Raw genomic sequence first — 25,250 nt, forward strand, 5'->3', positions numbered from 1 at the left:
CTCTTCTTTTCTTGCTTCCTGGTAGGGTTTCCCAAACTTGGAAAAAACTTGTTGAGGAGTTTGCCTACGATCCTTATAAAACCCAAGGGATCAGGGAACCTTGACCATGGATTAGGTTTTAGCCTTTTGCTCAGACAGAAGATCATTCTTTAGCTGAATCTCTCCCTTATTTCTTTGTCTTAGCATTTTTTGTGTCTCAGCAGGGAAAATGGTTCCATCCTTTGGAAAGGTGTGTGTGTGTGTGTGTGTGTGTGTGTGTGTGTGTGCATGTACAGTATTTATTTATGACTCCTAAATAATTGTTTGCATGAATGGAAGATGAAGATAGTATTAAATAGCACTGGGAGATCTTCCCATGGCTGGCAGTGACTATAACTATTAGAAAGCGTGTGTAGGGGATAAAAGCTTTCTGGGAAGCCCGTTTTGTGGTGCAGTTACCTTTACACTCGTAAACATTGCCTGTGTAATCAAGTCTATTTCCTTCACTGTACTCGTACTTTAAGCCCAGGGTAGATAATAAAGCCAGACAGGAACTGGAAGACCTGGATTTCAGCCCTAGCTCTCCCACCAGCAAGCTGGGTGACTTGACCAAGGTCCATCCGTTCTCTGGCCTCTGTTTCTCACTGGTAAACGATAAGTGAGGTCTTTCCCCATTAGATTGTGTACTTCCACATCTTTGCATCTTGCTATCTACAGCACCTGGAACGGTGCCAGGCATATATTGAACACTCAGGGTTTATTTGTTGAGTCAGTGAGTATATTATAGAGTCACCTTTGAAGATCTCTGAGGTCTCTAGCTGCTTGGACATTCAGCGTTTAGTCTCCTTCTCTCTCTTTACCTCCCTGCTTCCCTTCCTCCTGCTATCTACTGATCTAGTAAATAGTATATTTTCATGGTTCATAAAGTACATGTGTGTATATAGAGAAAGCCTGCCAGTCATCCAAATTCTCTCCCTGAAAGCAATCAGTTTTGCCGGTTTCTTGTGTATCTAGGAGATTTTTGCAGTGCACAGGTAAGCAAATATGTACCTATATTCTTCCTCCACCCTTTGATATTTTACATTAAGTTGAGTTTACTACATGTTGTTTTGCACACTTTGCTTTTTTAACGTAACAAAATATCTTGAGATCAATCCATATCAATATGCTAGAGGTTTTTTTGTTTATGACTGCATAGTATTATTCCATGAAGTGGATAAGCTGTGATATATTTAACCAGTCCTTTAGGGATGGGCATTTAGGTTACTTCTAATCTTTTCCCATTACAAATAGTGATGCAATATATAACTTTGAACAAAGGTCATTTTGCCCTTACATATGCCTATCTGGAGGATAAATACTTAGAAGTAAAATTGTTGGATCAAAGGATATGTACGTGTATAATTTTTAAGTAGACTTTATTTTTTAGAGCAGTTTTAGGTTCCCAGCAAAACCGAGCTGAAAGCACAGTTCCCATATATCCCCCTCCCTCATTAGGGCTTACTCTTGACGTTGTACATTCTATGAGTTTTGACAAATGTATGATTTGTCTATCTATCATTATAATATCACATAGAATAATTTCACTGCCCTAAAAATTCTCTGTGCTCACCCATTCATCCCCCTTTCTCTTTAACCCCTGGCGACCACTGATCTTTTAACTGTTTCCATAGTTTTGCCTTTTCCAGAATGTCATATAGTTGGAATTATGAGAGTATATAGCCTTTTCAGATTGGCTGTTTTCACTTAGGAATACACATTTAACATCCCTCATGTCTTTTCATGGCTTGATAGCTTATTTCTTTTTATCACTGACTAATACTCCATTGTCTGAATGTATCACAGTTTATTTATCCATCACCTACTGAAGGACATCTTGGTGCTTCCAAGTTTTGGCAATTATGAATAAAGCTGCTATAAACATCTGTTTATATGTGCCGGTTTTTGTGCAAATATGTTTTTAACTCCTTTGGGTAAATACCACGGAGCACTATTACTGGATCGTATAGTAGGAGTATCTTTAGTTTTGTAAAAACCTGCCAAACTGTCTTCCAAAGTGGCTGTACCATTTTGCATTCCCACCGGCAATGAATGAGAATTCCTGTGGCTCAACATCCTCGCCAGCATTTGGCTTTGTCAGTGTTTTGGACTGTGGCCATTCTAATAGGTGTGTAGTGGTACCTCGCTTTAATTTGCAATTCTCTAATGACACATGATGTTGAGCATCTTTTCATGTGCTTATTTGCATATTTTTATTTGCATATCTCTATATCTTTGATGAGGTGTCCAGCTCTTTTGCTCATTTTTAAATTGGGTTGTTCATTTTCTTATTATTGAATTTTAAGAATTCTTTGTATACTCGTATTTTAGTTAACAGTCCTTTATTAGATGCGTCTTTTGCAATTCCTCCCTGCAGTCTGTGGCTTGTCTTCTCATTCTCTTGATATAATATTGATAGATGTTCTCAAATTACTCTGTTAGAGGTGGTACTGACTTATGCACCTACCAGTGTGAGGTGATATAGTACATGTTTCTCTTCCAAAATAGTATATTATCAACTTGTTTATGATCTTTTCCAGTCTGGTAGGTAAAAAATAGTATCTCACTGTAGTTTTAATTTGCATTTTTCTTATTAGAGAGAAATTGGGATATCTTTTAATATGTTTATGTGCCATTTGTGATTCCTTTTATATGAACTATTTATTTATTTATTTTTCTATTGGGGTTGGCTATGGATAGTGAAATTATGGATGAACAAATCCTGTGGGCTAGTTCAAAACTGAATATCCTCAAAAACCTCCTGTCTCTGCATTCTTCATTTATACATGCTTCTTTGCCATTTGGATGCATCTCTACCGGCAAACTAGTGACTCTATTTCTTCTGTTTTGACAGATGTTTTGGTTGTTTAATACAGAATGTGGTTTACCCAACTCGAATCACTCCCATCTTTCCCTGGGTTACCACACCAGGAAACCCCATTCTTCTTAGTCAGCAATACCTTACATTGTCATACATAATCCTTTTACTCACGCATGTCAACTGTGATCATGAAAAGCACAGAGTTACTCATCTTTATGAATATTTTGAAATTGCTTTTTACTCAATACTCCTTTCATTGTTACAATGGGGTCACTTGTTACTTCACAGTATCTCTGATGTCTGCTCTGTCATGCAGATGGAAAGTGTTACAGCCAGAACAGGAAATAGATCTAACTCTCAGTTCAGTACTCTTTTATTTATCTACCCATCTGTCTATCATCCATCTATCCACCTATCCATTGATCATCCGTCTATCCAGCCAGCCACCCATGCATCCACCCATCCATCCTTTGACTACTTGTATTTCAATAAGCGCTAAAAAAATACATACCTATGTTTACAGCAGCATTATTCACAATGGCTAAAAAATGGAAGCAATCCAAGTGTCCATTAATGTATGAATGGATAAAGAAAATGTGATATATATAATGGAATTATTTAGCTTTAAAAAGGAAGAAAATTCTGACACATGCTGCAACATGGATGAACCTTGAGGACATCGTGCTAAGTGAACTAAGTGAGTCACAAAAGGACAGATACTGTATGATTCCTCTTACATGAGGTTTCTAGAATAGTCAAAGTCATAGAGACAGAAAGTAGAATGATAATTACCATGGGCTAGGTGGGGGTGGCAAAAAGGGGCGTTATTGGTTAACAGGTACACAGTCTCAGGTTTGCAAGGTGAAAGAAGTTCTGTGCATGGATGGTAGTGATGGTTGCACAACAATGTGAATGTACTTAATGCCACTGAACTGGACACTTAAAAATGGTGAAGATGGTAAAATTTATGTTATGCATATTTTACCACAATTAAAAAGAACACCTACAGTAGGATGTATCTAGTCAACAGGTATTTATTGAACTCTGTATATTTCAGAGCATGTGTGTTAGGCACTGGAGATAGACCCTCTTCACAGAAGGGAAGACAGACAATAAACAAGTAAGCAAAGAAATCAACAAGCTATTTATATTTTGTTATGAGCGCTATGAAAGTCATGAACTGGGGTGGGGGTGGGGCAGTTTTAGTTAGAGGGAAAGTGGTGGTTCTGAAGCCTTTTTTGAGTCATCGATCTTTCTGAAAATCGGATGAAAGCCATGGGCTCTCTCTCCAAGAAAACACAAATCTGACCACAATTATGCATACAATTTTATGGAGACCATGGATGTTCAAGCCCACCTCTGAGGGGGCCATCGGCCTAAGGTTAGGAACCCGTGCTTTATGGGCTGTCCAATGTTCTGTGGGGTGAATGCCGTATGATTCACAAGGTCCCCTGAGGTCCAGTTCCTGCCCATATCTCTGACCTTATTTCCCGCCATTCTGCCCAGCCATGCTGACCACAAGCACTAACCACTCCCTGAATGTGCATACTGTGTGCTCTCACACCTTAAAACCTTTCCCCAGCTGCATTGCCTCAGGAACTCCTGCTTATCCCTTACGACTCAGTGCAAATATCCCTTTTTAAAAAAAATTGAAGTAGGGGCCGGCCTGGTGGCTCAGGCGGTTGGTGCTCCGTGCTCCTAGTGCCGAAGGCTGCCCGTTCATTTCCCACATGGGCCAGTGGGCTCTCAACCACAAGGTTGCTGGTTGGACTCCGCAAGGGATGGTGGGCTCCGCCCCCTGCAACGAACAACAGCAACTGGACCTGGAGCTGAGCTGCGCCCTCACAACTAAGATTGAAAGGACAACAACTTGACTTGGAAAAAGTCCTGGAAATACACACTGTTCCCCAATAAAGTCTTGTTCCCCTTCCTCAATAAAATCGTTAAAAAAAATATTGAGGTATACTTGACCAAATATCCCCTCTTAATGATTATTTCTTTTGCCCCTCTCTCTACATCTCTTAGAGAGACAAAGGGAGGCATGTTCTGTCTCACCTTGCCTCACTGCCTGGGCATCTATCACATTATAATTGTTTATGTTCATTATTTTAATTCATTTATCCACCCAGCTAATATTTATTGAGCATCTATTATACGCCAGCCCCAGTCTTAGGCATAGTGATGGCCAAGAGACACTGGCACCACGCTCATGAAACTTATAGTCTAGTGAGGGCTATAGACATTGAACGTAGAGTTATACAACTAAATGTGAATTGAAAATTGAGAGAAGTATCGGTAGGATGAGAATAGAGCTTGAGAACAGGGTTCTCAGGGAGCTTTTAGGCTAAGGGTGGAGTGCAGGTCAGGAAGTCTCTTAGAAGTAATTAAACTGAGATGAAAGGATTATGAGAGTCAGTCAGGTGAAGAGTAGGAAAGTCTTTGCATAGAGAACAACATGCATATCAGATGTAAACTTTCCTTGATGGACTGGGAGGTCCCCAAGGGAGAGACTGTGTCTTTGTTTTTGTTTTTTGTTTTGAATAGTGTGTATTTCCTTCTTTTATGCTCCCTCACTTCATTGAGGTGTAATCGACAAAACTGTATATGTTTAAGGTGTGCAGCATGATTATTTGATATCCACATTGTAAAAGGATTTCCACAATGGAGTTAATCAATGTATACATCACCTCACATCATTACCATTTTTTTTTCGTATCCAAAAAATATAAGAAACTCATTCAATATAGGAGGACCTAACAGGCACATGGAAAGATGCTCCAGCTCACTAATCATTGGGAAAACTAATCATCGGGAAAATCAAAACCACAATGAAATATCACCTTACACATGTTAGAATGGCTATTATTAAAAAGACAAAAGAAAACAAGTGTTGGCCAGGATTTGGAGAAAAGGGAAACTTGTACATTGTTGGTAGGAATGTAAATTGGTGCAGCCACTCTGGAAAACAGTTTGGAGGGTGCTCAAAAAATTAAAAATAGAACTACGATATGATCCAATAATTCCACTTCTGGGTATTTATCCAAAAGAAATGAAGTCAGTATCTTGAAGCACTATCTGTGCTGTTATGTTCATTGCAGACATTGTGTCTTATTCAAGTTTGTAACTCCAGTGCCTGGTGTAGAGTGCATACTCTGAAGGAATGAATGCATGAATGAATGAATTTCTCAATGTAGAATTATCAGGACCAGACATGAGATGGGAGACAGTATTCTTTTGATGGTGAAATGAACCCACCTCTTCATTCTCCTCAGATGACTTGTTGAATAAATGAAAGAAACTCATGAAAACTTTAGGACTAGCCAACAGGTGGGGGAAATAAATTTTTGTTATCTTTGGCCTGTTGCCTTGTGCATTTTTTTTCAATTGAGGTGAAATTCACATACCATAAAATTAACCATCTTAAAGTGAAGAGTTCAGTGCCATTGAGTGCACGGAACTGCCACATCTATTTCCAAAACATTTTCATCACTCCAAAAGGAAACCCCGTACCCAAATGTGCATGGGTTTTAAGCTTCTGAAAGACAGGGACTACATTTGTTTTGCTCACTTTGTGTCCCCGACACCCAGACAAATGCTCAACCAGTGTCTGTTGAGTACTTGCCCTGAATGACTTGCCATGCGCACTGTTACCTCTGTGGGTCTTTCGGTTGCCCAAGAATTGAGCCTGTTGTTTTGTGTTCCTGGAATCCCGGCCTCAGAGGCGGTTGATGGATGGGTGGTAATTGGCTGTGTGGGAGGTAAGGTTCACCGGTGAGAGCTCTGGTGAGTTCCTCTGCCAGTGCCTGCAGGCCTTGGGCTACCCCCTGCCAGGGGCTGCTTCTTTGTCTCATCTCACAGAGGGACTTGGAACACCTGGGGTGACAATCACACTGAGGGGTGGCTCTCTGAGGACACGAGTGACAGTTACCTCTTTTACTCCACCTGCTTCCATCCTGGGCTCTGAAGATAGTGCCAGTGATACGGTTGACTTTTGGCTGCACCTGTTATAATGAATGACTCACTGAAATGCCACACACCTCCAGGCAGCTAAGTGTGAAGCTGGGAGTGACAGAGGGAGGCTGCCTGGGGAGTATGCTCAGACTCATAAGGCTTCACTTCCCCTTTCTCTGTCGTCTTCTGTCCCTGCTCTCTGCACCAGGGGTTAAAATATGGGCTTTGGTATTAGACACACAGGGTTGAGCGCCATCTTGGCCTTTTACCAGCTTGGGTAAGTTACTTAACTCCTGTGAGTCTCAGTGCTCTCATCCATAAAATGGGGATAACAATACGGTCATTGTGAACATGAAAGTTGCACTATTTGTCCAACAGCATCCATTTGCTTTCTCGTATCTGTCTTCTGCTCTGCGAGGGCAGGGCCCCAGCTCTGGCTTCCACATCTTGGGGTCTAGACAACGTGATGATGACGAAGCTAAAAATTAACCTTTCATCGAGCACCACATAGGTGCTTGGCAGTGCCCTGAAATGTTTTATATGTTCTCTCATTTATCTTAGATATTATTACCCTCAATTTGTAAGTGAGGACACTGAGGCCCCCCAAAAATTGATAACTTGATCCAAGGTTACCTAGTAACAAGAAGAGGAACCCAAATTCCAATCAGGGTATGTTTCCTGCACTGCTTTGGAGGAGCAGCCAGGGAGGAGTGATATGCTTTCTGAACACTGGCCATAAAGTGTCTCACCCTTTCCTGGAGGCTTTTAGAAATGGCGGTGAACAATAGAAAATGGCGCCCTTGGGGCCAGCAGATATAGTGGGGGATGAGACTTAGGGGGAAGTGCCATTGACATGCTTCTGACATGCAACTTTCCAGGGCTTATTGTCTCCAGTTTATAAATGAGAGACGGACGTTCTGGGAGCTTCAGGGCCCAGGCTGCAGTCATAGAATTGGCACCAGGATCCTTCTTAAGAGACCAATTGGTCAACCTCTGCCAATTTGACCGGACAGAAAACTATCTTAGAGAGAGGAAAGTGACTTGCCGAAGGCTCCTTGGTAGAGGGACCAGCACCTGAACCCAGGCCTCCCGACGACAGGCCAGGCACTGTCCCTGCTGCCCTAGGCTAAGGCCCAGCATTGAGGCAGTCCCCTGTGAAGAGCTCTGGGGAGCTAGGCTGGGGTGTCTTGCAGCCCCTCACCCTGCAGCTCCTCCTGAAGCCTGTCTGGGATTTGGGATCTAGAGGAAAGAGATACAGCCTGCCAACAAGCAACCTGGGTTCTGGGCCAAGCCCAAAGCTGACATGCATGGTGGGCACTCAGCAAGCTTCTATTAGATCAAGCTGTATCCCCATAGTAGAGGTGATTCTCACAAGGTCACCCAGCATGACAGAGGCCAGGGCTCAGATTCTTAGATGGAGCCTACCAGGGTTCCACCCTCTGTTGACTTCCCCTTTAAAGGAGGGTCAGGGGCACTGTGTCCCTCTCAACGTTCCATATTCCCCCGACTCGCCCCAGGCCCAGATAACAGCTCAGGGGTGGGGGTGCAGGTGGGCTGGCAGCCTGAGGCCAACTCCCTGCTTCCCTCTCCCTTCTTGTGCACCCTCACCCCCTCTTTGCCTGGAAGCTTTTTGGCCTGTACCCCTGGACTTGGAGTCACCCTCTCCAGCAGCGACTTCCTCCCCATCCATACTGTTTTCTTGTGTTTAAATTGTCCCTTTAGAAGAGACCAATGAGGAAGAGAAATCACAAAAGGGCCTCATACAATCTGGGGATGGCCATGGTGGGGGGTTACTTGCTGATGACATGCTTTTTATTTATTTTTATTTTCTGCTCCAGCTGGTCCCTCCCTTGTTATTGTTGACAACCTCCCAGCCCCCGCCCCATGCTTGCCCCGTTCTAGTGCATTCCTCACTCCTACATTACCTGGCTCACTCCTCTTTCAGGGCCCTGCTCAAACTAGAACTTTCCCAGGCCTTCCTCCAACCTCACTCATCCCCAGGTCAAAATCCTTGCTAGGCATTAGTGCTTCTCTTTCAAAGCACATATCACAATGATGAGTTTATAGGTATTTTTTTTGTAAAGATATTTCTTTCTTCCTTTCTTCCTTTCTCCCTTCCTTCCTTCCTTTTTTTTTTAATAGGACTTTATTGGAAAACAGCGTGTACTTCCAGGACTTTTTTCCAAGTCAAGTTGTTGTCCTTTCAATCTTAGTTGTGGAGGGTGCCGTTCAGCTTCAAGTTGTTGTCCTTTCAGTCTTAGTTAGGGAGGGCGCAGCTCAGCTCCAGGTCCAGTTGCTGTTGCTACTAGTTGCAGGGGGCTCAGCTCACCATCCCTGGCGGGAGTCGAGGAATCGAACTGGCAACCTTGTGGTTGAGAGGATGCACTCCAACCACCTGAACCACTGGGCCGGCCCAGTTTATAGGTATTTGTCTCACTTTTGATAATGGTCTCTCTTCCCCCAGCAGGCTGGACGCCCTTGTATCCCCAGGGTTGGTGCACATGACCTGGCCTACAGAAGCTGGTCTTTTGCTGCAAGAATGAATGCATGCATGCATGCATTTTTCTTCTCTCTTGCTGGCCGCCATCCCTTTCCTTCTCTGGCCACCTGTGTTCTGCTGTCTTAGAAAGATCAAAGGATGCTTTTGTCCATCCTTTGAGCTCCTTTACCACTTCCAGTCCTCCCTCCTGCTCACTTTTGGGATTTGCTTATTTCCACAGACTTCACTTTTGGAACTTGGCACTGGCTGGCTGCCTACAGCTTGGGGTTCAGGGCTGGACTTTTCCTGTGGGTGGGCTCACCTCCAGATCAGACCAGAAGTTGCTTGAGGGCAGGGACTGCTCGGCACAGAGCCAGGTGAAAAAGATTTGTGGGAATGAATGGACATGGACAGAAGGTGAGTTGCTCCAAGCGGTGGAGACATCCACACTGAAGAGTCCCTGCTACCAGGTTCCCCAGAAGGAGAATTCTTACTCCCTGTAGTCAGGTACTATGATGGGCCCTGGACATAGCCTTATACAGTGTCTTCTTCTGAGGGTGGATGGGTGGGGAAACAGGCAGGACTGCAGCCTCAGTGGGAAGAGCGAGCACTGGGAGGAGGGGAATGGACCTCAGAAGCAGCAAGGTGCAAAGGAACAGGCTGCTGGCCTTTGGGCCGTGGGTGGTTGTCTGGTGATGGGCCTGGAGGGCCTGAGGCAGAATAGGTTTGCGTGGTCCTTCTCCTCCCTGCACCTTATCACCCCAGGAAGGCTCCCCTCTCCAAAAGTGGCTGCTCTATGGCTGGCCTGGCACCAGCCCCTGAGCGCATTACCCAGCTGTCCTCTGAACTCGGCCTGCCCTGGCCCGGGCTGCAGAGCCACCTTTGTCACTGGCTCACTGTATGACCTTGAATGAGTTGCCCCTACTCTCTCAGCCATCTCTGTTCTGAGCCCCGACATCAGACAACATCAGCTTCGACATGTGTTTCCAGATGGGCAGGCTAAATCCCCAGGAAGGCACAGGGTTTGATGAGCTCCTTGGAAAGGATTCTCTGTTTATCTCCTCTCTTGCTTGCCTTGGAAGAGCCCCAGATCACATTATTAGGTGATGCCCTGGGCCAGGAAGTAGCTCCCGGTGGGATCCCCTCTCCCTCTCAGTTTCTTCCTCCTTATGGGTTAACAGTGCCCCCTAGGGCTGCAGGCTGTGGAGGGGGTCAGAAATGTGGGTGGGTGGGTAGGAGGGTGGTTATCCGGTAGCCAAGAGATGGCAATTGCACTGAGCTTTTACTAGCAACATGCAAAACTTCCAGTCCTCCCCAGAATGTTCTCCACGGAGACCAAGAACTTGGCTAATTCCTGGGAACAGTCCTGCACCCATTTTACATGTGGAGAAGCCAGGTCCCAGAGGGCGTGGCACCGGTCCAAGGGCAAGTGGCAGGTGATCTGAAGCTTCTAAGCACCTGGCCCCAGGCAGCCTGGTTCCTCCATGGATCCACTCCCGCTCTGCCTGGTGTGGCCCCACGGTGGCAGGCCAGGAGTCCCGGCCCAGTGCCCGCTGTCCTCCTACAGCGGGCCTTTGTGCCAGGCGGGCACCACCCCCCAGCCGGCCCCTCCCCGCGGCGGGTCAGCCCTTACCTGCCGGCCCGCCTCCGCCACGCCAGCAGCTCCGCTGGCTCCTCATTCCGCGCACCGCGTCCAGAGCTGGTCTCCGACGGCTCAGCGCAGGGGTCCCGCATCACCACCCCGCTGCCCAGACTTCGCGGGTGCCCTTCCCCTGGGCTGATCATTAACCCGGAGGCCGTATAAAGAGCGAGCCGCCAGGGTGGGAGGGACGCCTCGTCGCCGGCGCCATGGACAGTAGCACCTGGAGCCCCTCGACCCCTGTCACCGCCGCGCCCCTCGCGTCCCACGAGCGCATCCGCAATGCGGCCGACATCTCTGTCATCGTTATCTACTTCGTGGTGGTGATGGCTGTCGGGCTGTGGGTATGTTAGGGGCTCTGGGACACTCGCTGAGGGGGCGAAGGCCAGCGGCAGGGACAAGGAGGGGCCACCGAGGAGCAAGGGCCTGGGTGAACCCCGAGGAGGGGAGGGTGCGGGAAGTTCAGCGGAACCGATTTGCAAGTGCTTAAGAGGAGTTTGGGGGCACAGAGGAGGTGAGGAGGGCAAGCAAAGATGAGCAGAAGTGAGAGGGATGCTGGCCAGCACCAAAGAGGGACACCTGGAACCTGTGAGCAGAGAAGGAGCCTGGGAGATTGGAGACGGAAGGGTATGGTGTGAGGGGGCAGGAGAGGGCCCGGGGAGGGTCCCCCAGCTTGGGAGATGAGCCCAGACGAGGTGACCACTGTCCTTCCTCTTCATCATCCAGTTTTGGATGGAAAAGAAACAGCGTAGATGGGGAGGGACACAGCCTCTGCCAGCTGCAGGTGCTGCAGGGCAGCCTAAGGTAGTCGGGGGCTGTCTGGTGTCCCCTTCCTGGGAAAGGCTGACCTGATGGCCTTGTACCATGAGATCCCAGGGGCTGAAGTGAGTGAGTTGTGAAAGCTGACTAGAGGAGGAGGAGGAGGAAGACCCACGGGTGGCTTGGTCCCGGGAAGAGGGCAATGCATATGGCTCTTTCTTGGGACTCTGGGGACACATCAAACCAGAGAAACTTGTTCTTAGCAGCCTGGAACTTGGAAATTTCATTTGTGACAGAGTCTGGCACACCCAGTAACTGGAAGAGGTGTTTTAAATATGCAAATATTCCAGCCACTCTCAAAGGCTTTCTTGGAGGGTGACAGAGCAGGAGGCTGCTGTGCCAGCAGATGGTTGAACTCTTGACTTGAAGGAGAAGAGGGTGGACATTAACCCTTCCACAGCCACAGAGTATTTTTTAGGGATAAAAGGAAGTGTCGACTTTTTTTTAAAGTAATTGCAGAATCCAGATATGACTAAAAGCTTCCCCAAGTGTCATAAGGGGTCATTGTGGCTGACTCTTCCTAACACCCTCAGCTTCCCAGAAGTGTCCAACTAGGAGTCAGGACTCTCAAGTTTAGTACCAGCTTTGACATAGTTCTGCCATGGGACCTTGGGTAACCTGACTCAGCCTTAGTTTACTCAAGTGTAAAATGGGTACAGTCTTACCTAGGTTGTGAGGATTTGCAGAGATGAATCTGAAAGCTCTTTATAGATGCTAGGAGTCTTTTAAAATACTATTATCGGGGTGTGAGGGGTGGGAGATGAGCGTAAGGGGGATCAAATATATGGTGATGGAAGGTGAACTGACTCTGGGTGGTGAACACACAAAGGGATTTATAGATGATGTAATACAGAATTGTACACCTGAAGTCTATGTAATTTTACTAATAATTGTCACCCCAATAAATTAAAAACAATACTATTATCATTTGCCCTCGAGGGTATGAGTGAGGCCCTGAATTATTTTTGTCCTTTTAAGTAAAATGGACAAAAGTGATCAGTTGAGTAGGACATCTTGATAAAAAGCTGCGAGTCAGAGAGGGCAGGAATGCTAGCCCCCATTTTACAGACGAGGAAATGGAAGCCCCATGTGGTTGTGATTTGCCTCAGGTTGCAATTTATGGAATTATTCTTGGAACTCAGGTAGCTTGACTCTTGGTTTTCCATGGCACCAGGTACTTTGGCACTTTGCCTGCCTTCCTCCTCTCACCCTTCCCCAGCTTATAAGGGCTGGAGCCAACACGTGAATCCATCATTTGCTACTGTGTTTCCCGGAAAATAAGACCTAGCTTGACAATCAGCTCTAATGTGTCTTTTGGAGCAAAAATTAATGTAAGACCCGGTCTTATTTTACTATAAGACCAGGTATAATATAATTTAATATAATACCCAGTCTTATTTTACTATAAGACTGGATCTTTATAACATAACATAACATAACATAGCATAGCATAGCATAGCATATCATAGCATAACATAACATAACACCAGGTTTTATATTAATTTTTGCTCCAAAAGATGCATTAGAGCTGATTGTCTGGCTAGGTCTTACTTTTTGGGAAACACGGTAGTTGTGCTGCACTGTCTGTTTTCCAGACAATCACTAATTATCTTCGTTCCCTTAACCAATCTCATTTGAGCCCTGCCAGTCCTGCCGATTATGGTGTTTACCCTTTTTGAATATCTGTGAATCAGAATCACTTGTCCTTCTAAACGCTACTTAATGCGCCTGCCAGTATTTGTCCACATTTAGTCTTTCCCTATTAATCAGCGCCTCTGGACTCTGATCATTTAAACTGCTGGATTTCTTCCAGTTTGCATTCCTTTTTTTTTCTTTTTCTGCTGGAGCGTCAAGAGTGGCTTGGTTCAGGGACAGGCATCCTGACTCCTACTCGATCTCTGGACTGCAGAGACAGACGGATCCTGACCATTGTGCTTCCTCAACTTAGAAAAGGCACAGCTAATTGTTCCTCTGTCCCCACCCGCCTTTCTTCCAACATTATTTTGTTCTGTTTTATCCTTTTCCAACACAGCCTCATTCAATCATATTGGGACTCGAGCTTATTACTTCTTCAGTATGCATTTCCATCCCTGCCCCCACGCCCCAACTCTCAGTTTGTTTCTTGGGGGATTTTATATCCCTTTAGGCTGAATCTCTGACCTTATTATTTCTGGAATATGCCAGGAGTTATTAAACAACTCTCCATGGGCCAAATCTGGCCCGTAGCCTGTTCTTGTACGACCCATAAGAATGGCTTTTACACTTTTCAGGGGTTGTAAAAAACAAAACAAAACAAGAAGAATATGCAGTAGAGATCATATATATATATATATATATATATATATATATATATATATATATATCACGAAGCCTAAAGTAACTACTACCTGACCCTTTTAACAAAAGAAACTTACTGACCCCTGCCTTATGCAGTTGTTTGCACTAATAACATCATTGGACGCCTGAATAGCAATGGCCCCGAAGGGAGCCCAAACTTTCCATTTTACAGATGAGGATCAGACAGGGTGATCGGAAGTCACTCAGATGAATCAGCACCAGAGCTGGGACTAGAAGTCAGGTCTTATGATGCCAAGGGCAATGTTCTCTGCACTATCTTGCCTTTCTCCCTCCCTAAGACACTTTCCAGGAATAGCCTCTCCATGGTCCTTATCACCACTTGCACTGCTGTGGCAGTATCCTGGTGCTGCTGAATGCCTTCTTTCCTCACCCATTTTCATAAATTGAGGGCCTACTGTTTATCTAGTTCAACTCTCTTCATCCTATGTTCAAGTCTCTTCTTTAAACCACTTGACAAAAGCATCTTGACAAGTTGTCAAAGCTTCACTCGAATAGTTCCATCTCTGGACAGCTCTGACAGCGAGGAAATTCTTCCTGGTACTGAGCTCAGATCTAACCTTCTGGAGCTTCTCCCATTATGTCTGGCTCTGCCTTATGCGACTGAGTGAGCGTGTCCCACTTTATGTAAGATAGTGGGCCTCCCTCCATCTCCTCTTCTCCAGGCCCAACATTTTCAGTTTCTTAAGCTTCTGAAATGCCTCCCTCTTGCTTAGTGATATTTTTATTCCATTCAGAAAAAAAAATGTGGATCAGTAATTGTGCTTCGTTGGCTGCTGTGGCTTGCAATTGTGAAGTCATTCTCTTCTTGTTGCAGAGTGCACAGGAAAATTTAATGGCGTGGTTTATAAAGTGAGGCTTTCCTGTGAGCATCCCTTGCTTATGGAGACAGTGTCTTTCCATTTGCAGGGAGTGAACAGCAGGGAGGAAGGAGGCAGGGTACATGAGCTGCGATGCATGCCCCGGGAAGCACCTACTGAATGCTGCTGACAGACCGTTTGCAGAATGCCTGCCTGGGGCAGAGTGGGGATTGCTGTCCATTTTCAGAAGGAATGTTGATGGTGGGATAAGGGGGAAGAGTGGAGCTGGAGGGAACTGGGAATCCCATTCAACTTTTTTTACTGAGTGTGCACCAGATACAAGGCATTTTACTACGCATTACTGGGGGATTAAAAACTTGTAAAATGATTACCACAATCAAGCTAATAAACATATCCATCACCTCACAGGCTTGTAATTTTTTTTGGTGGTGAGAACACTTAAGATCTACTCTCTTAGCAAGTTTGACTATACAATACAGTATTATGAAGTATAGTCACCATACTGTACACTAGCTTTCCAGAACTTATCTTATAACTGGAACTTTGTACCTTTGACTAACATCTTTCTATTTTCCCCACTTCCAGCTCCTGGAAATAAGTATATATATCAAAACAGCACATTGTACACTTTCAATGTATACAATTTTTATTTGTTAAGTATACTTCAATAAAGCTGGAAAGATTTATAATACGATAACACAAAGTAAAAAAATTGTAAGAGCCGAATACGAGGTATAGGTAGAGTTCTCTCGATGTTCACAGGAAAGGTTATTTTTATTTGGAGAGGGGAGGGGAGACTTCCATGGGAGAATGTCCAGTGAGGCTTCATGGGGAAGGTGGCATTTGGAGAGTCCTTGGCGGGCAGGTGTGCAGGGTCTGGCTTGTGGAGCTGAGGGGATGGCGTTCCAGAGAGGAGAAGACCTGGTGTAGAACACACCTCTGCTCACCTTTTATCCATGCCAACATGACTCCTGAATTATTCCAGCTTCCCTAGTCTCTGCCCTCATATTCTTCCTCTAAGCTCTTCATTTCTAAGACCAACTTGGAAATGGGCCTGGGCCCCAAACCCACTTTTCCTGTCCCTCCAACCCTGCCTGGGGATATCAATCCTCTTCAACTTCACAATAACCTTCAGAATGGCCTTTCCTAGGCCAACTGCAGGAGCCCAGTCAGTTCTTGGGACTTATTTCTGTTTCAGCCCTACCTACATTCTCTGCTCCTTGGGTCTTTTGGTCCTCTTGGTAGTCCCCTGAAAAACTCCTATGGAACGGAGGCCTCCAGAATATGTCCTATGGGAGCCCAGAAAGATCTGAGCTGTGATCTCCTTGGCACTGCCTAGCACACAGAGGTGTGTAACAAATCTGTGTTGAGCTTTTGGACGCATGAATGGCTCTGTGCCCGAAAGGACTAAGTTCAGTATGTTTTTGCCCTCTGCGCATGCCGCGATGTGCTCTCTGTAGCAGATGTGTTTGCGGAACGAATGGTGAGTTTCTAAACACCTGGAATGTCACCTTCACAGGTTAATTCCTTCAGACCAGTGATGCTCTTCAGTCTCAGGGGTCACCTATGAAAATACAAACACCTCTGTCAGGCCTAAGTCACTGTCAGCCATTAGCATTCAGGGAGATTAGCAGGCTTCAGCTGAGAGAGGGCCACTGACGCAGAGCAGGACGGGGAAAGGACCCCGGGGCAGATACTGTCCCCATTTTGTGCTGGAGGACTGGGCCTGGGCCTGAGACCAGGAAAAAGCTGAAGGTTCAGAGGCCACATTGTAAAGGAGCTGTGAGAGGGGTTGGTGGTCATTTATTGAAACGGCGTGTCATTCTTCTCCTCATAAACCTTCATGGCTCCCTACTGCCTTGGAACAAAGCTACACTTTTTGGCCTGGCGTTTGAGGGTCTGCGGTTTGCCCTGACTTTGCCCATTCATACACCTCACCCAGGTTCACCACACAACACCGTCCACCATTCCCTCCTCCCCGCACTGGTATGGGTCCATCTCTGGGTCACCGCTTATGCTGTTCCTGCAGTCTGAAATGTCCTTTCCTTCTTTCCTCTGACTAATAAACCGCCCTCTTTCTTCAACACTTGCTGAAATGCTGTCCCCTCTGTGAAGCCTTTCCTGACCCCTCAGTCAGAAGAAATCTCCTCTTTCTTCTGTATTTATAATAATAATCATTCCACAGCATTCATAACATATTGAAAAGCAATGTTTCCAGCAAGCTCATCCCCAAAGGGGAAAGTTTTGAACTGCGTTTGAATGTTTTAGTCTTTTCTGAAATATTTAGTACGAACGCTGTGCACTCCTATAGCATCCTTCCTTCCTTCCCTCCTTCTTCCTCCCTCTCTGCCTCCCTCTCTCCCTCTCTCCCGCCTTCTTTGTTTCTTAGCAGCATTATTGAGATATTTACATACCAAATGGTGCTTTTAAAAAACTACGATCCTTCATTAGGCACCTTGAGTATGCTTGTAAAAAGCCACACATGTTTCCATTTCCCCTTATTTAACAGAGACACAAACAGATCCAGGTGGAGGGACTTGCTCGCAGCCACACTGTAAGCTCATTGCAGAGCTGGCAGTAGGGCAAGCTCTTTAAACCTGAGCTTCAGTCTCCATGTCTGTCAAAGGTAGGTCCCTCCCTCCTTCCTCTGAGTGTACTGGGCTCCAGGGGAGTGAGGAATGTGGAAGTGTTTCAGAGAGTGAAGTGGGTAGAAGAAAGTGTGAGTATATGGGGCGGTGTGTCCTTTTGGCTGCAAGGTCACTCTGTTCTAGTTTTCTATTAAACTTTTGACCCTCTCCTCCTCAGGCGATGTTTTCCACTAATCGTGGGACCGTTGGAGGATTCTTCCTGGCAGGACGAAGTATGGTGTGGTGGCCGGTAAGTTTTCTCTGAAATACTGTTTGCTTAACTACGATATTCCCTGTAGGAGGCCATATTCTTCTTGACTTGGGGACGCAGTGATTCTTCCTTTCAGCCTTAGATCCCTGATAATGGGTTTCGTGCTCCCCAGGTATCCTCGGCACCCTGATCTCTTGTGGTAAGGGAATAGCCTTTAAATAAATAATGTTTGGAATTCTTCAAGGGATAAATAGAGGAAAAGATTATACAAAGTGGGCAGTGAGGAGAAGCAAAAAGAGCACACAGACCGAGGGGATCTGGGACAAATCTGAACTTCCTCTTCTGTATCTATAAAATGAGGGAAGTAATATTTACCGTCCAGGAGTGTTGTGAGAAGTGGACACCTCTCAGCAGGTGGAAACTCAATAAATAGTAGCTCTTTTGCTACCTTTTTGCTACTTTAAGTCCCATGGAAGACTATCTGTCCTGCTCTGGGAGCCTGACAGTGCCTGATACACAGGAGGCCCTCAATACATATTTGTTGAATGGCTGGAGGAGGAGCCCCTACTGTTCCCAATTACAGTTTACTTCATCTCTTGGTGGATTTTGTATTTTGTAAACTTAAGAGGTGCTTTCTCTGACACTTGTATGTGGGCAGGACTACATCAAAGCATATGTGCATGGATCCCAATCAAAGGATATGTGTATGGATAGGAGAGAAACTGGGATGTCCTTTCCACCCTGTCAGCACAGGACTCTGGCCTGTTTATCAGTTCAGCCCAATGACCATTTCCATGAAGAGTTCTCTCCGAAACAACTGGTTGACCAAATTGGCCAAAAAATTCCTTGGGCTTAAGAAATAAACAAGACTGGCTGGTGAAAGAGGGGATAATGAAGCACACGTACAACGAGAAGAGGGTGACAGCTATGAGTCAATTGGAGAAAGAGAAGCAAGAAAGTAAAGAAAGTAAAACCACTGTCGTGTGCAGCACAGAGAGAAGTTAGGAGGAAATCACGCCACATTTGGCCTTTGATACGTTGTTTTGAGATGGCTTTTAACCACTGGCATCTTCACAACTGCTTAGGTTACCCTTCAAGTCATTTTTGCTTCATTCTTACGGTAGCCAAGAATACTGGGCAGAAGCTAGTTTCTGTGGTGGGTCCCCCCTGGTGGTCTCTCATGACACCACGTGTGGGTCAGTAAAGGCACAGACAATCTGAGGCCTCCTTTCTGTTCTTTGTCAGGGTTTTTTGTCTTCTTATGCTTTGGACTTTGGCAATTTCCTAAAAGCGGGTGTTGACTAGGCAGCTCTGATCACAAAGTTCAGGACAAGGCTGGGATAGTCCCTCTAGAACCGCGCTGTCCAGGATGGTAGCCGCTAATCACATTGGCAATTTACATTACAATTACATAAAACTGAAAATCTCTTTCCCCAGTCACATTAGCCATATTTCAAGTCTTAATAGCTGCATGTGGATAGTGGTTACCATCTTGGACAGGGCAGATCTAGAACATTTTCATCATCGCAGACAGTTCTGTTGGATAATGCCGCTCTGCAGATCTCAGAGCCAAGGCTGGCATGAAATCTTAGCAGACTTGAGATTTGCTGAATTAGATAGCCGAATAAGACCTTGTAGTTTACTTTAGTTATTTTGAACATAGTGCACCCCCCACTGCATCTAATGCTTCAGTGTCCCCTACAGTAAACGTGCCAAGTGCTTATCTAGCCTCAGTTTGCATCCAACCACCTTTTCTACTCCCCTCACCTCTGCTTTGACAAGAAACTCATATCTCTTCATGTATAATTTCTAACGCTGATTTATTAGGGATAAGGTCTTGGCTTCCAAGCTCTGGGTCTAGGGGAAGCCAATGAGAAAAGGGAAGAAGCATGGGGTAGGACCATCCTTAGGAGATATGCATGTTAGGCTAGGCCTGGGGACACCTCCCACATTGACCAGAAGTGATGGCTCTCTTCCTGACAATTCCCAGGTGTGGGTCTGGGCTGAGACTTGGTTGGTGAGAGGGATTAGCCCCACCCAAAGCAGGCAGGGTTCAATGGCTCACGTAGGGTTTCCTGTGAGCGGTGTTTTCCTTCCTCATGTTCTCAGTATTGGATTAATGCAACAGAGAAACATGCCATTATTCTTCTCTTGCGCAGAAGTCACTGCTTCCTTGATGAGGCTGAAATTCAACTTTTCTTCCTCCAACAACAGTTTCCATCTAGGGCTTTATGAGGTCACATCAATGGTTTCTAAACCTGCTCATGTATCAGAATCACCTGAGTGTGCTTCTTAAAAACACAAATTCCTGGTCCCCACTCCAGACCTAGGAAATTAAAAAAAACCTTGGAAGAGGGCCCCAGGAATCTCCATTTTAAAGATGTTTCCCAGATGCTTGATAAGTACTGATTTGAGTAGACTCTTATCTGTTTGGTCAGATTACTGAAAATACCACCATCTGTTAGGGATGCTGGGGAGGAGGATTCTTGAATGAGGAAGCAGTGTCCTCTGTCTTTCCCAACTCTAGAATTTTCTAGAATTAGAGTATTCTAGTAGTAGAATGAGCATGGGCTTTGACGTCAACATATTTGACCTGCCACATTCATTAGTTGTGTGATTTTGGGGCAAATCACTGAACTTCCCTGAGCTTCAATTACTACCTCTATAAAATAGGAAATAATAATACCTGCTTTGGAGGGTTTTGCCAGGATTAAATGAGATAATTAAATGTACAACACTCAGCACCTTGCTTGGCAAGGGCTCAATAAATGGGAACATTACAATATGGAAGAAACACCAGGAGTGCCAAGGCCAGCCCCCAGTTGGCATTTGGTGCACAGACAGCACGTAGTATTGGTCAGTAAATGGAAAGTAGAATTTATGTGAAGTTGTTATTGCCTCTTCGCTTAAATTTAACTTTCAGATTGACTGTGTGAATAAATGAACGTGATTTATATGTATATTTCTTTGTAGTACTATAAACCATCAATTCCAGCTGCACATTGACCACATTTTAACATCTTTGAAATTGGCTCGTGTATTATAACCTATCAGTTAGCATGCCACGGTTTAAGTGGCAGTGTTTTCTCTTTCTTCGTATTACATGGTGTGTCTTCCAATAGTTGGTGTTTTAGATTCTGTAAAGTATGGTTATATTCTAAAGTAGTGGTTTTAAAAATGCGTTTCCTAAGCGCTGCAGAAATGCCTCAGGGGCTGCTCACCCCCTCCTTCCCAGCAACCCGGCTTTTATTTATTTTATAAAAGGGCAACCTGCTAAGACTTTATTTGAGTACACGTTTCTGCTGACTTAAAAAGTTTAGAAACTGTTAGTTTAGAAGACAAATAAGCGTGGTGATTTCTATACTAAAATTTAAAACGGTTTTAAAACACTATTGCCATACACACTTGAAAGAGAGAGTTGAAGGAAAACTCGGCCTGCAAGAAAATGCAAATCTAAGTAAGTGCTCTCCAAAATCGAAAACTAGTTTCAATTGTATCAAACCTATACGTCTAAATTTCCCTTTGTATCAAAATGCAAATTCAGTTTAAGCCTGTTTGTTAGCCTGCAAGTTCATGACTGGGATAGCGGCTCTCAAATGTGCTGGCCTAAGGAGAGCATCACAGGGCCACAGGCTCTCTGAAGTTGACATCTCTCTCAGCCTGTGACTGAGCCAGAAACCGTCCAATGGGACCTTTTGCCCTATCCACCTGCTTTGGCCTCCTACTTTGTGCTGTAGGAGGAGTGAGCAACCAGAGAAGCTTCGGAAAGAAAGTATTGGGATTTTAGGAAGGGAAGACTTGCATTGACCTTGGATTGATACATCCTGATAAAAGGAGGAAATCAGAGCTTGTAAAGTCTGAAAGGAGATTGGACAGAGGAGACGCCAGTTGAGGGTATTTTGGGGACTTTGAAAGGAACGGTTGTAACCTGTAATAGGTAAAGAATCAGGAGCTCTAGAAAAAGACCCTGTTCCCAAAACATTAATGAGGCGAAGAGAGAGAAATGGTTTGTGCCTTGGCCTGGGGATAGAAGTGAGGGACAATTGGAGAGGAAGAGCAAGGACTCCAGGGCTGGGTCACAAGAAGAGTCAGCTTACACAGGGAGCCAGGCAGGAAGGCTCACAGAAGCCTGAGTCACATGTGAGGCAAGCCGAGCCGTCTGAGTTACTGAGTAACATGAAACCATGAAGCTATACCTTTTGTACCCGTGGGCTGGTTCATGGCCCAGGATTCCCTTTCTCTATGCCATCATGGTTTGGCACCTTTAACACACAGCTGCCTGTGTGCTGTGTTGTAACGATTATTTGGGCAAGTGGGAGATGTGAAAGCAGGAACATGAGTCTGGAAGGGGAAATTCCCCACTCCTTGGCTAGTGGTACCAGAAATTACTCAGACAGGTGTGGCTCCAGGTACACAGCCCAGTGGAGGACTCTTGTTTTGGAGGAGAGTTTGGTCACACATACCAGAGCCAGCTGGATACAATGGGGAGCAGTCTGGATACAATGGGGTTGAGCCAACCCTTCAAAACCCTTCCAACACAGAAATAAGCATTGCAAAGGGAGTGGGGAATCTCACAAAGAACCGAGTGACATCAGGCAAATCATTAACCGCTCTGAACCTCAAAGAGTCTCCTCTGTTTTGGGAGACAGTCCAGTTGAGGATCTCCCAGGAATAAAATTCTGATTCCGCACCACAGAGGCAGGAATAAGCTTGAGGGAAATGGGCGTGCTAGGCAGTTTATTGCCAGCAAAGGTCTTGAAAATGGAATGACTGTGTGTCTCTCAATAGCCGTAGTTTTTTTCCTTCCTTTATTTGTAGAGAATCACTAGAGAGGAGTATTTCAATGTGGTTCAGAGCAAGGGTTGACAAACTTTCTTTGTAGAGGATCAGATAGTAAATTTTTAAAAAGGCTCTTGCAATTTCTATCACAACTTCTGCTGTAGCGTGAAAGCAGCCATGGATATGACATAAATAGATGCGTGTAGGTATGTTCCGATAAAGCTTTATCTACAAAAACAGGTGGAGGGCCAGATTTAGCCAGTAGACCCTCGTTTGTCGACCCTTTCTTTAGGCCTGGGCTTTGGAGTCAGGCTGCTAGAGTCCAAATCCAATTTCTGTCCCTTACCAGCTGTGTGACCCTGTGTGATGAGTTACTAAACATCTCTGAGCCTTACCGGTTGTTATCTCTATAATAGGAATAATAGCACTTACTCGAAGTTGTTGTGAGGACGCATGTACAGTCTCAGAACAGTGTCTGGCACACAGTCAACTCTCCGGTTTAGCTCTTGTTCTCCTTATTTCAACTGGAAGCTTTTGAAGAAAGCTTTTGAAGGACTGTCATATCCCCTATCTGATTGAATCCTCAGTGATCTAGCAACAACCATGATGAACCCCGTGGGTTGCCCAAGTTCACGCAAGATAACAACAGCGCTAGACTCTCTGTTTTTCTCAGGTCTCGTTCTCCTTATCCTTTGAGATGGAAATTTATGAGATCAATAGGTATGGTCTAAAGATTTATCTGAAAACCAAGACATTCTTTCATTTAGGGTTGACCAAAAACGATGATGGAACTTTTCCGTGAGGAAAGAGGACAGCTTCTCACACTTCTTAAACTCTCTTGAGTAAAATGTATCTGACTGTATTTTTAAGTCTATTTAAAACCTAGTGATCGGCTCAAAGTTCAGCCACTTAGGGTGCTATAGGAGTGGCCATTGGGAGTCCTGCAAGAGCCTGACAGGCCAGAGACATAGCTGGGCACTCATACCTGAGAGAGAAAGCCGGAACAATGCAAATGGACACAGGGGGGCAGCGAGCTCACCAAGGGAGCAGGAAGGAAGGTGTGAGACGGAAGGTAGACAAGCAGTTGGCCTTCACGAGCTTGGGTGGAAGTGACCATGAAGTCCAGGTGGCCTTCTCTTCCTGCTCTGATTTCTTTCCTCTTGCATGTAGCTATGTGTGCTTTCCTTTATCCTAGGGCCAAGCCTGTGTTTTTCTTTTCTTTCTTTCTTTTTTTTTTTTTTAAATTGGGGAATACTGGGGGACAGTGTTTTCTCCAGGGCCCATCAGCTCCAAGTCATTGTCCTTCAATCTAGTTGTGGAGGGCACAGCTCAGCTCCAAGTCCAGTTGCCGTTTTTCAATCTTTAGTTGCAAGGGGCACAGCCCACCATCCCATGTGGGAATTGAACCGGCAACCTTGTTGTTGAGAGCTCAGGCTCTAACCACCTGAGCCATCCGGCCGCCCCTCTGGAAGCTCAGCAGCAGCTCGTTGTCTTCAATCTAGTTGTGGAGGGTGCAGCTCCCTGGCCCATGTGGGAATCGAACCGGCAACCCTGTTGTTCAGAGCTCACGCTCTAACCAACTGAGCTGTCTGGCAGCCCCAAGCCTGTGTTTTTCTTAAATTTTTTTTTTTAAATCTCTTTCAACAGCTAGTCCAGGGCCTTGCATCTAGCAGCCACTTGACAAATATGTTCTGAATTAAAGAATGGGAGGGAGGAGAGAGCCATGTCCCCAGACCCTCGTGCTGGAACCCCTTGTTGACGTCACTGGAAGCCTCAGCTGCATTCTGTTCCCTGGTGTAGTGGCCGCACAGCATAGGCAGTGGTAAGAATTCGGGGGGTTAGGAGAGGACCGGGTCCGAGTGAAGCCTGCCTTCAGCAGTGCCCCACATCTCTGTTCTTATGTACAGAGAATTTTTGTTTTCCTCATGATAGTAAAACTGGAAATGCAAGCCTGGCCAGAATCAGAGTGCCCAATTTCAGCCCATGTTAGACCTCTTGGTAAAATCTGGGGTGGCCATGCTTCTTCACTCCCTAAAATATTTTATTTTTTTTCAGTGTGAGTCAAGCTTTTGTAAAACTAGGCAGTTCCATAGATATGTATCTCTTTTGTGGGGAGAGTGTTTTGCTCAGTATGGCAGTTACGACTGCCTTGCTCTCGAACGACCTCTTGTCTCCTCCTTTTCCTCTTCTACCACCTCCTCCTCCTCCTCCCCTTTCTTCTCTTCCCCCTCCTTCTCTTCCTTCTCTTCCTCTTTCTCCCCTCTGCTCTTCTCCCCCTCATCCTTCTCTTTCTTTCTCCCCTTCTGTCCTTCTCTCCTCTCTCTCAGTGATGGAGCCATTTCCTTCCCATTCTTCACGGCTTAGTCTCCTCCTTAGAGTTTCTCTGATTAATGCATAGCCACTCACCACCCCATGTACAATTTGTGTTCCTAGGCATCAGGTGACGGGTGTGTAGCCAAGTTCCTGCCATCTAGTTAGTACCTAAGCTCCCGTCTTCTCTGGCTGCCCTCCCACCATCTTCTAACACATGAGCACTAATGCAGACAGAGAAAGGAACAAATAACTTACAGTCATGTACCACTTGACGGCATGGATGTGTTCTGAGAAATGTGTTGTTAGTGATTTTGTCCTTGTGCGGACATCATAGCATGACTTACACAAACCTCGATGGTCTAGCCCACTGCACACCTAGGCTGTATGATCTAGACCAGGGCTGTCCAAACTTTTTTC

General features: G+C 45.4%; 1 protein-coding gene across 1 annotated transcript in view; it reads left to right on the top strand.

The window, feature by feature from the left end:
• Positions 1 to 10,954: 10,954 nt before the first annotated feature.
• SLC5A1 (solute carrier family 5 member 1) overlaps positions 10,955 to 25,250 on the top strand; it is a 50,046-nt gene continuing 35,750 nt past the window's right edge. The window contains exons 1-2 of the mRNA XM_033097966.1: positions 10,955 to 11,252; positions 17,709 to 17,780. Of these exons, the coding sequence (XP_032953857.1) occupies positions 11,118 to 11,252; positions 17,709 to 17,780 (207 nt within the window). The 5' untranslated portion in view covers positions 10,955 to 11,117. The remainder of the gene's footprint in view (positions 11,253 to 17,708; positions 17,781 to 25,250) is intronic.

This window comes from Rhinolophus ferrumequinum, chromosome 25, assembly GCF_004115265.2.
Source record: "Rhinolophus ferrumequinum isolate MPI-CBG mRhiFer1 chromosome 25, mRhiFer1_v1.p, whole genome shotgun sequence".
NCBI lineage: Eukaryota > Metazoa > Chordata > Mammalia > Chiroptera > Rhinolophidae > Rhinolophus > Rhinolophus ferrumequinum.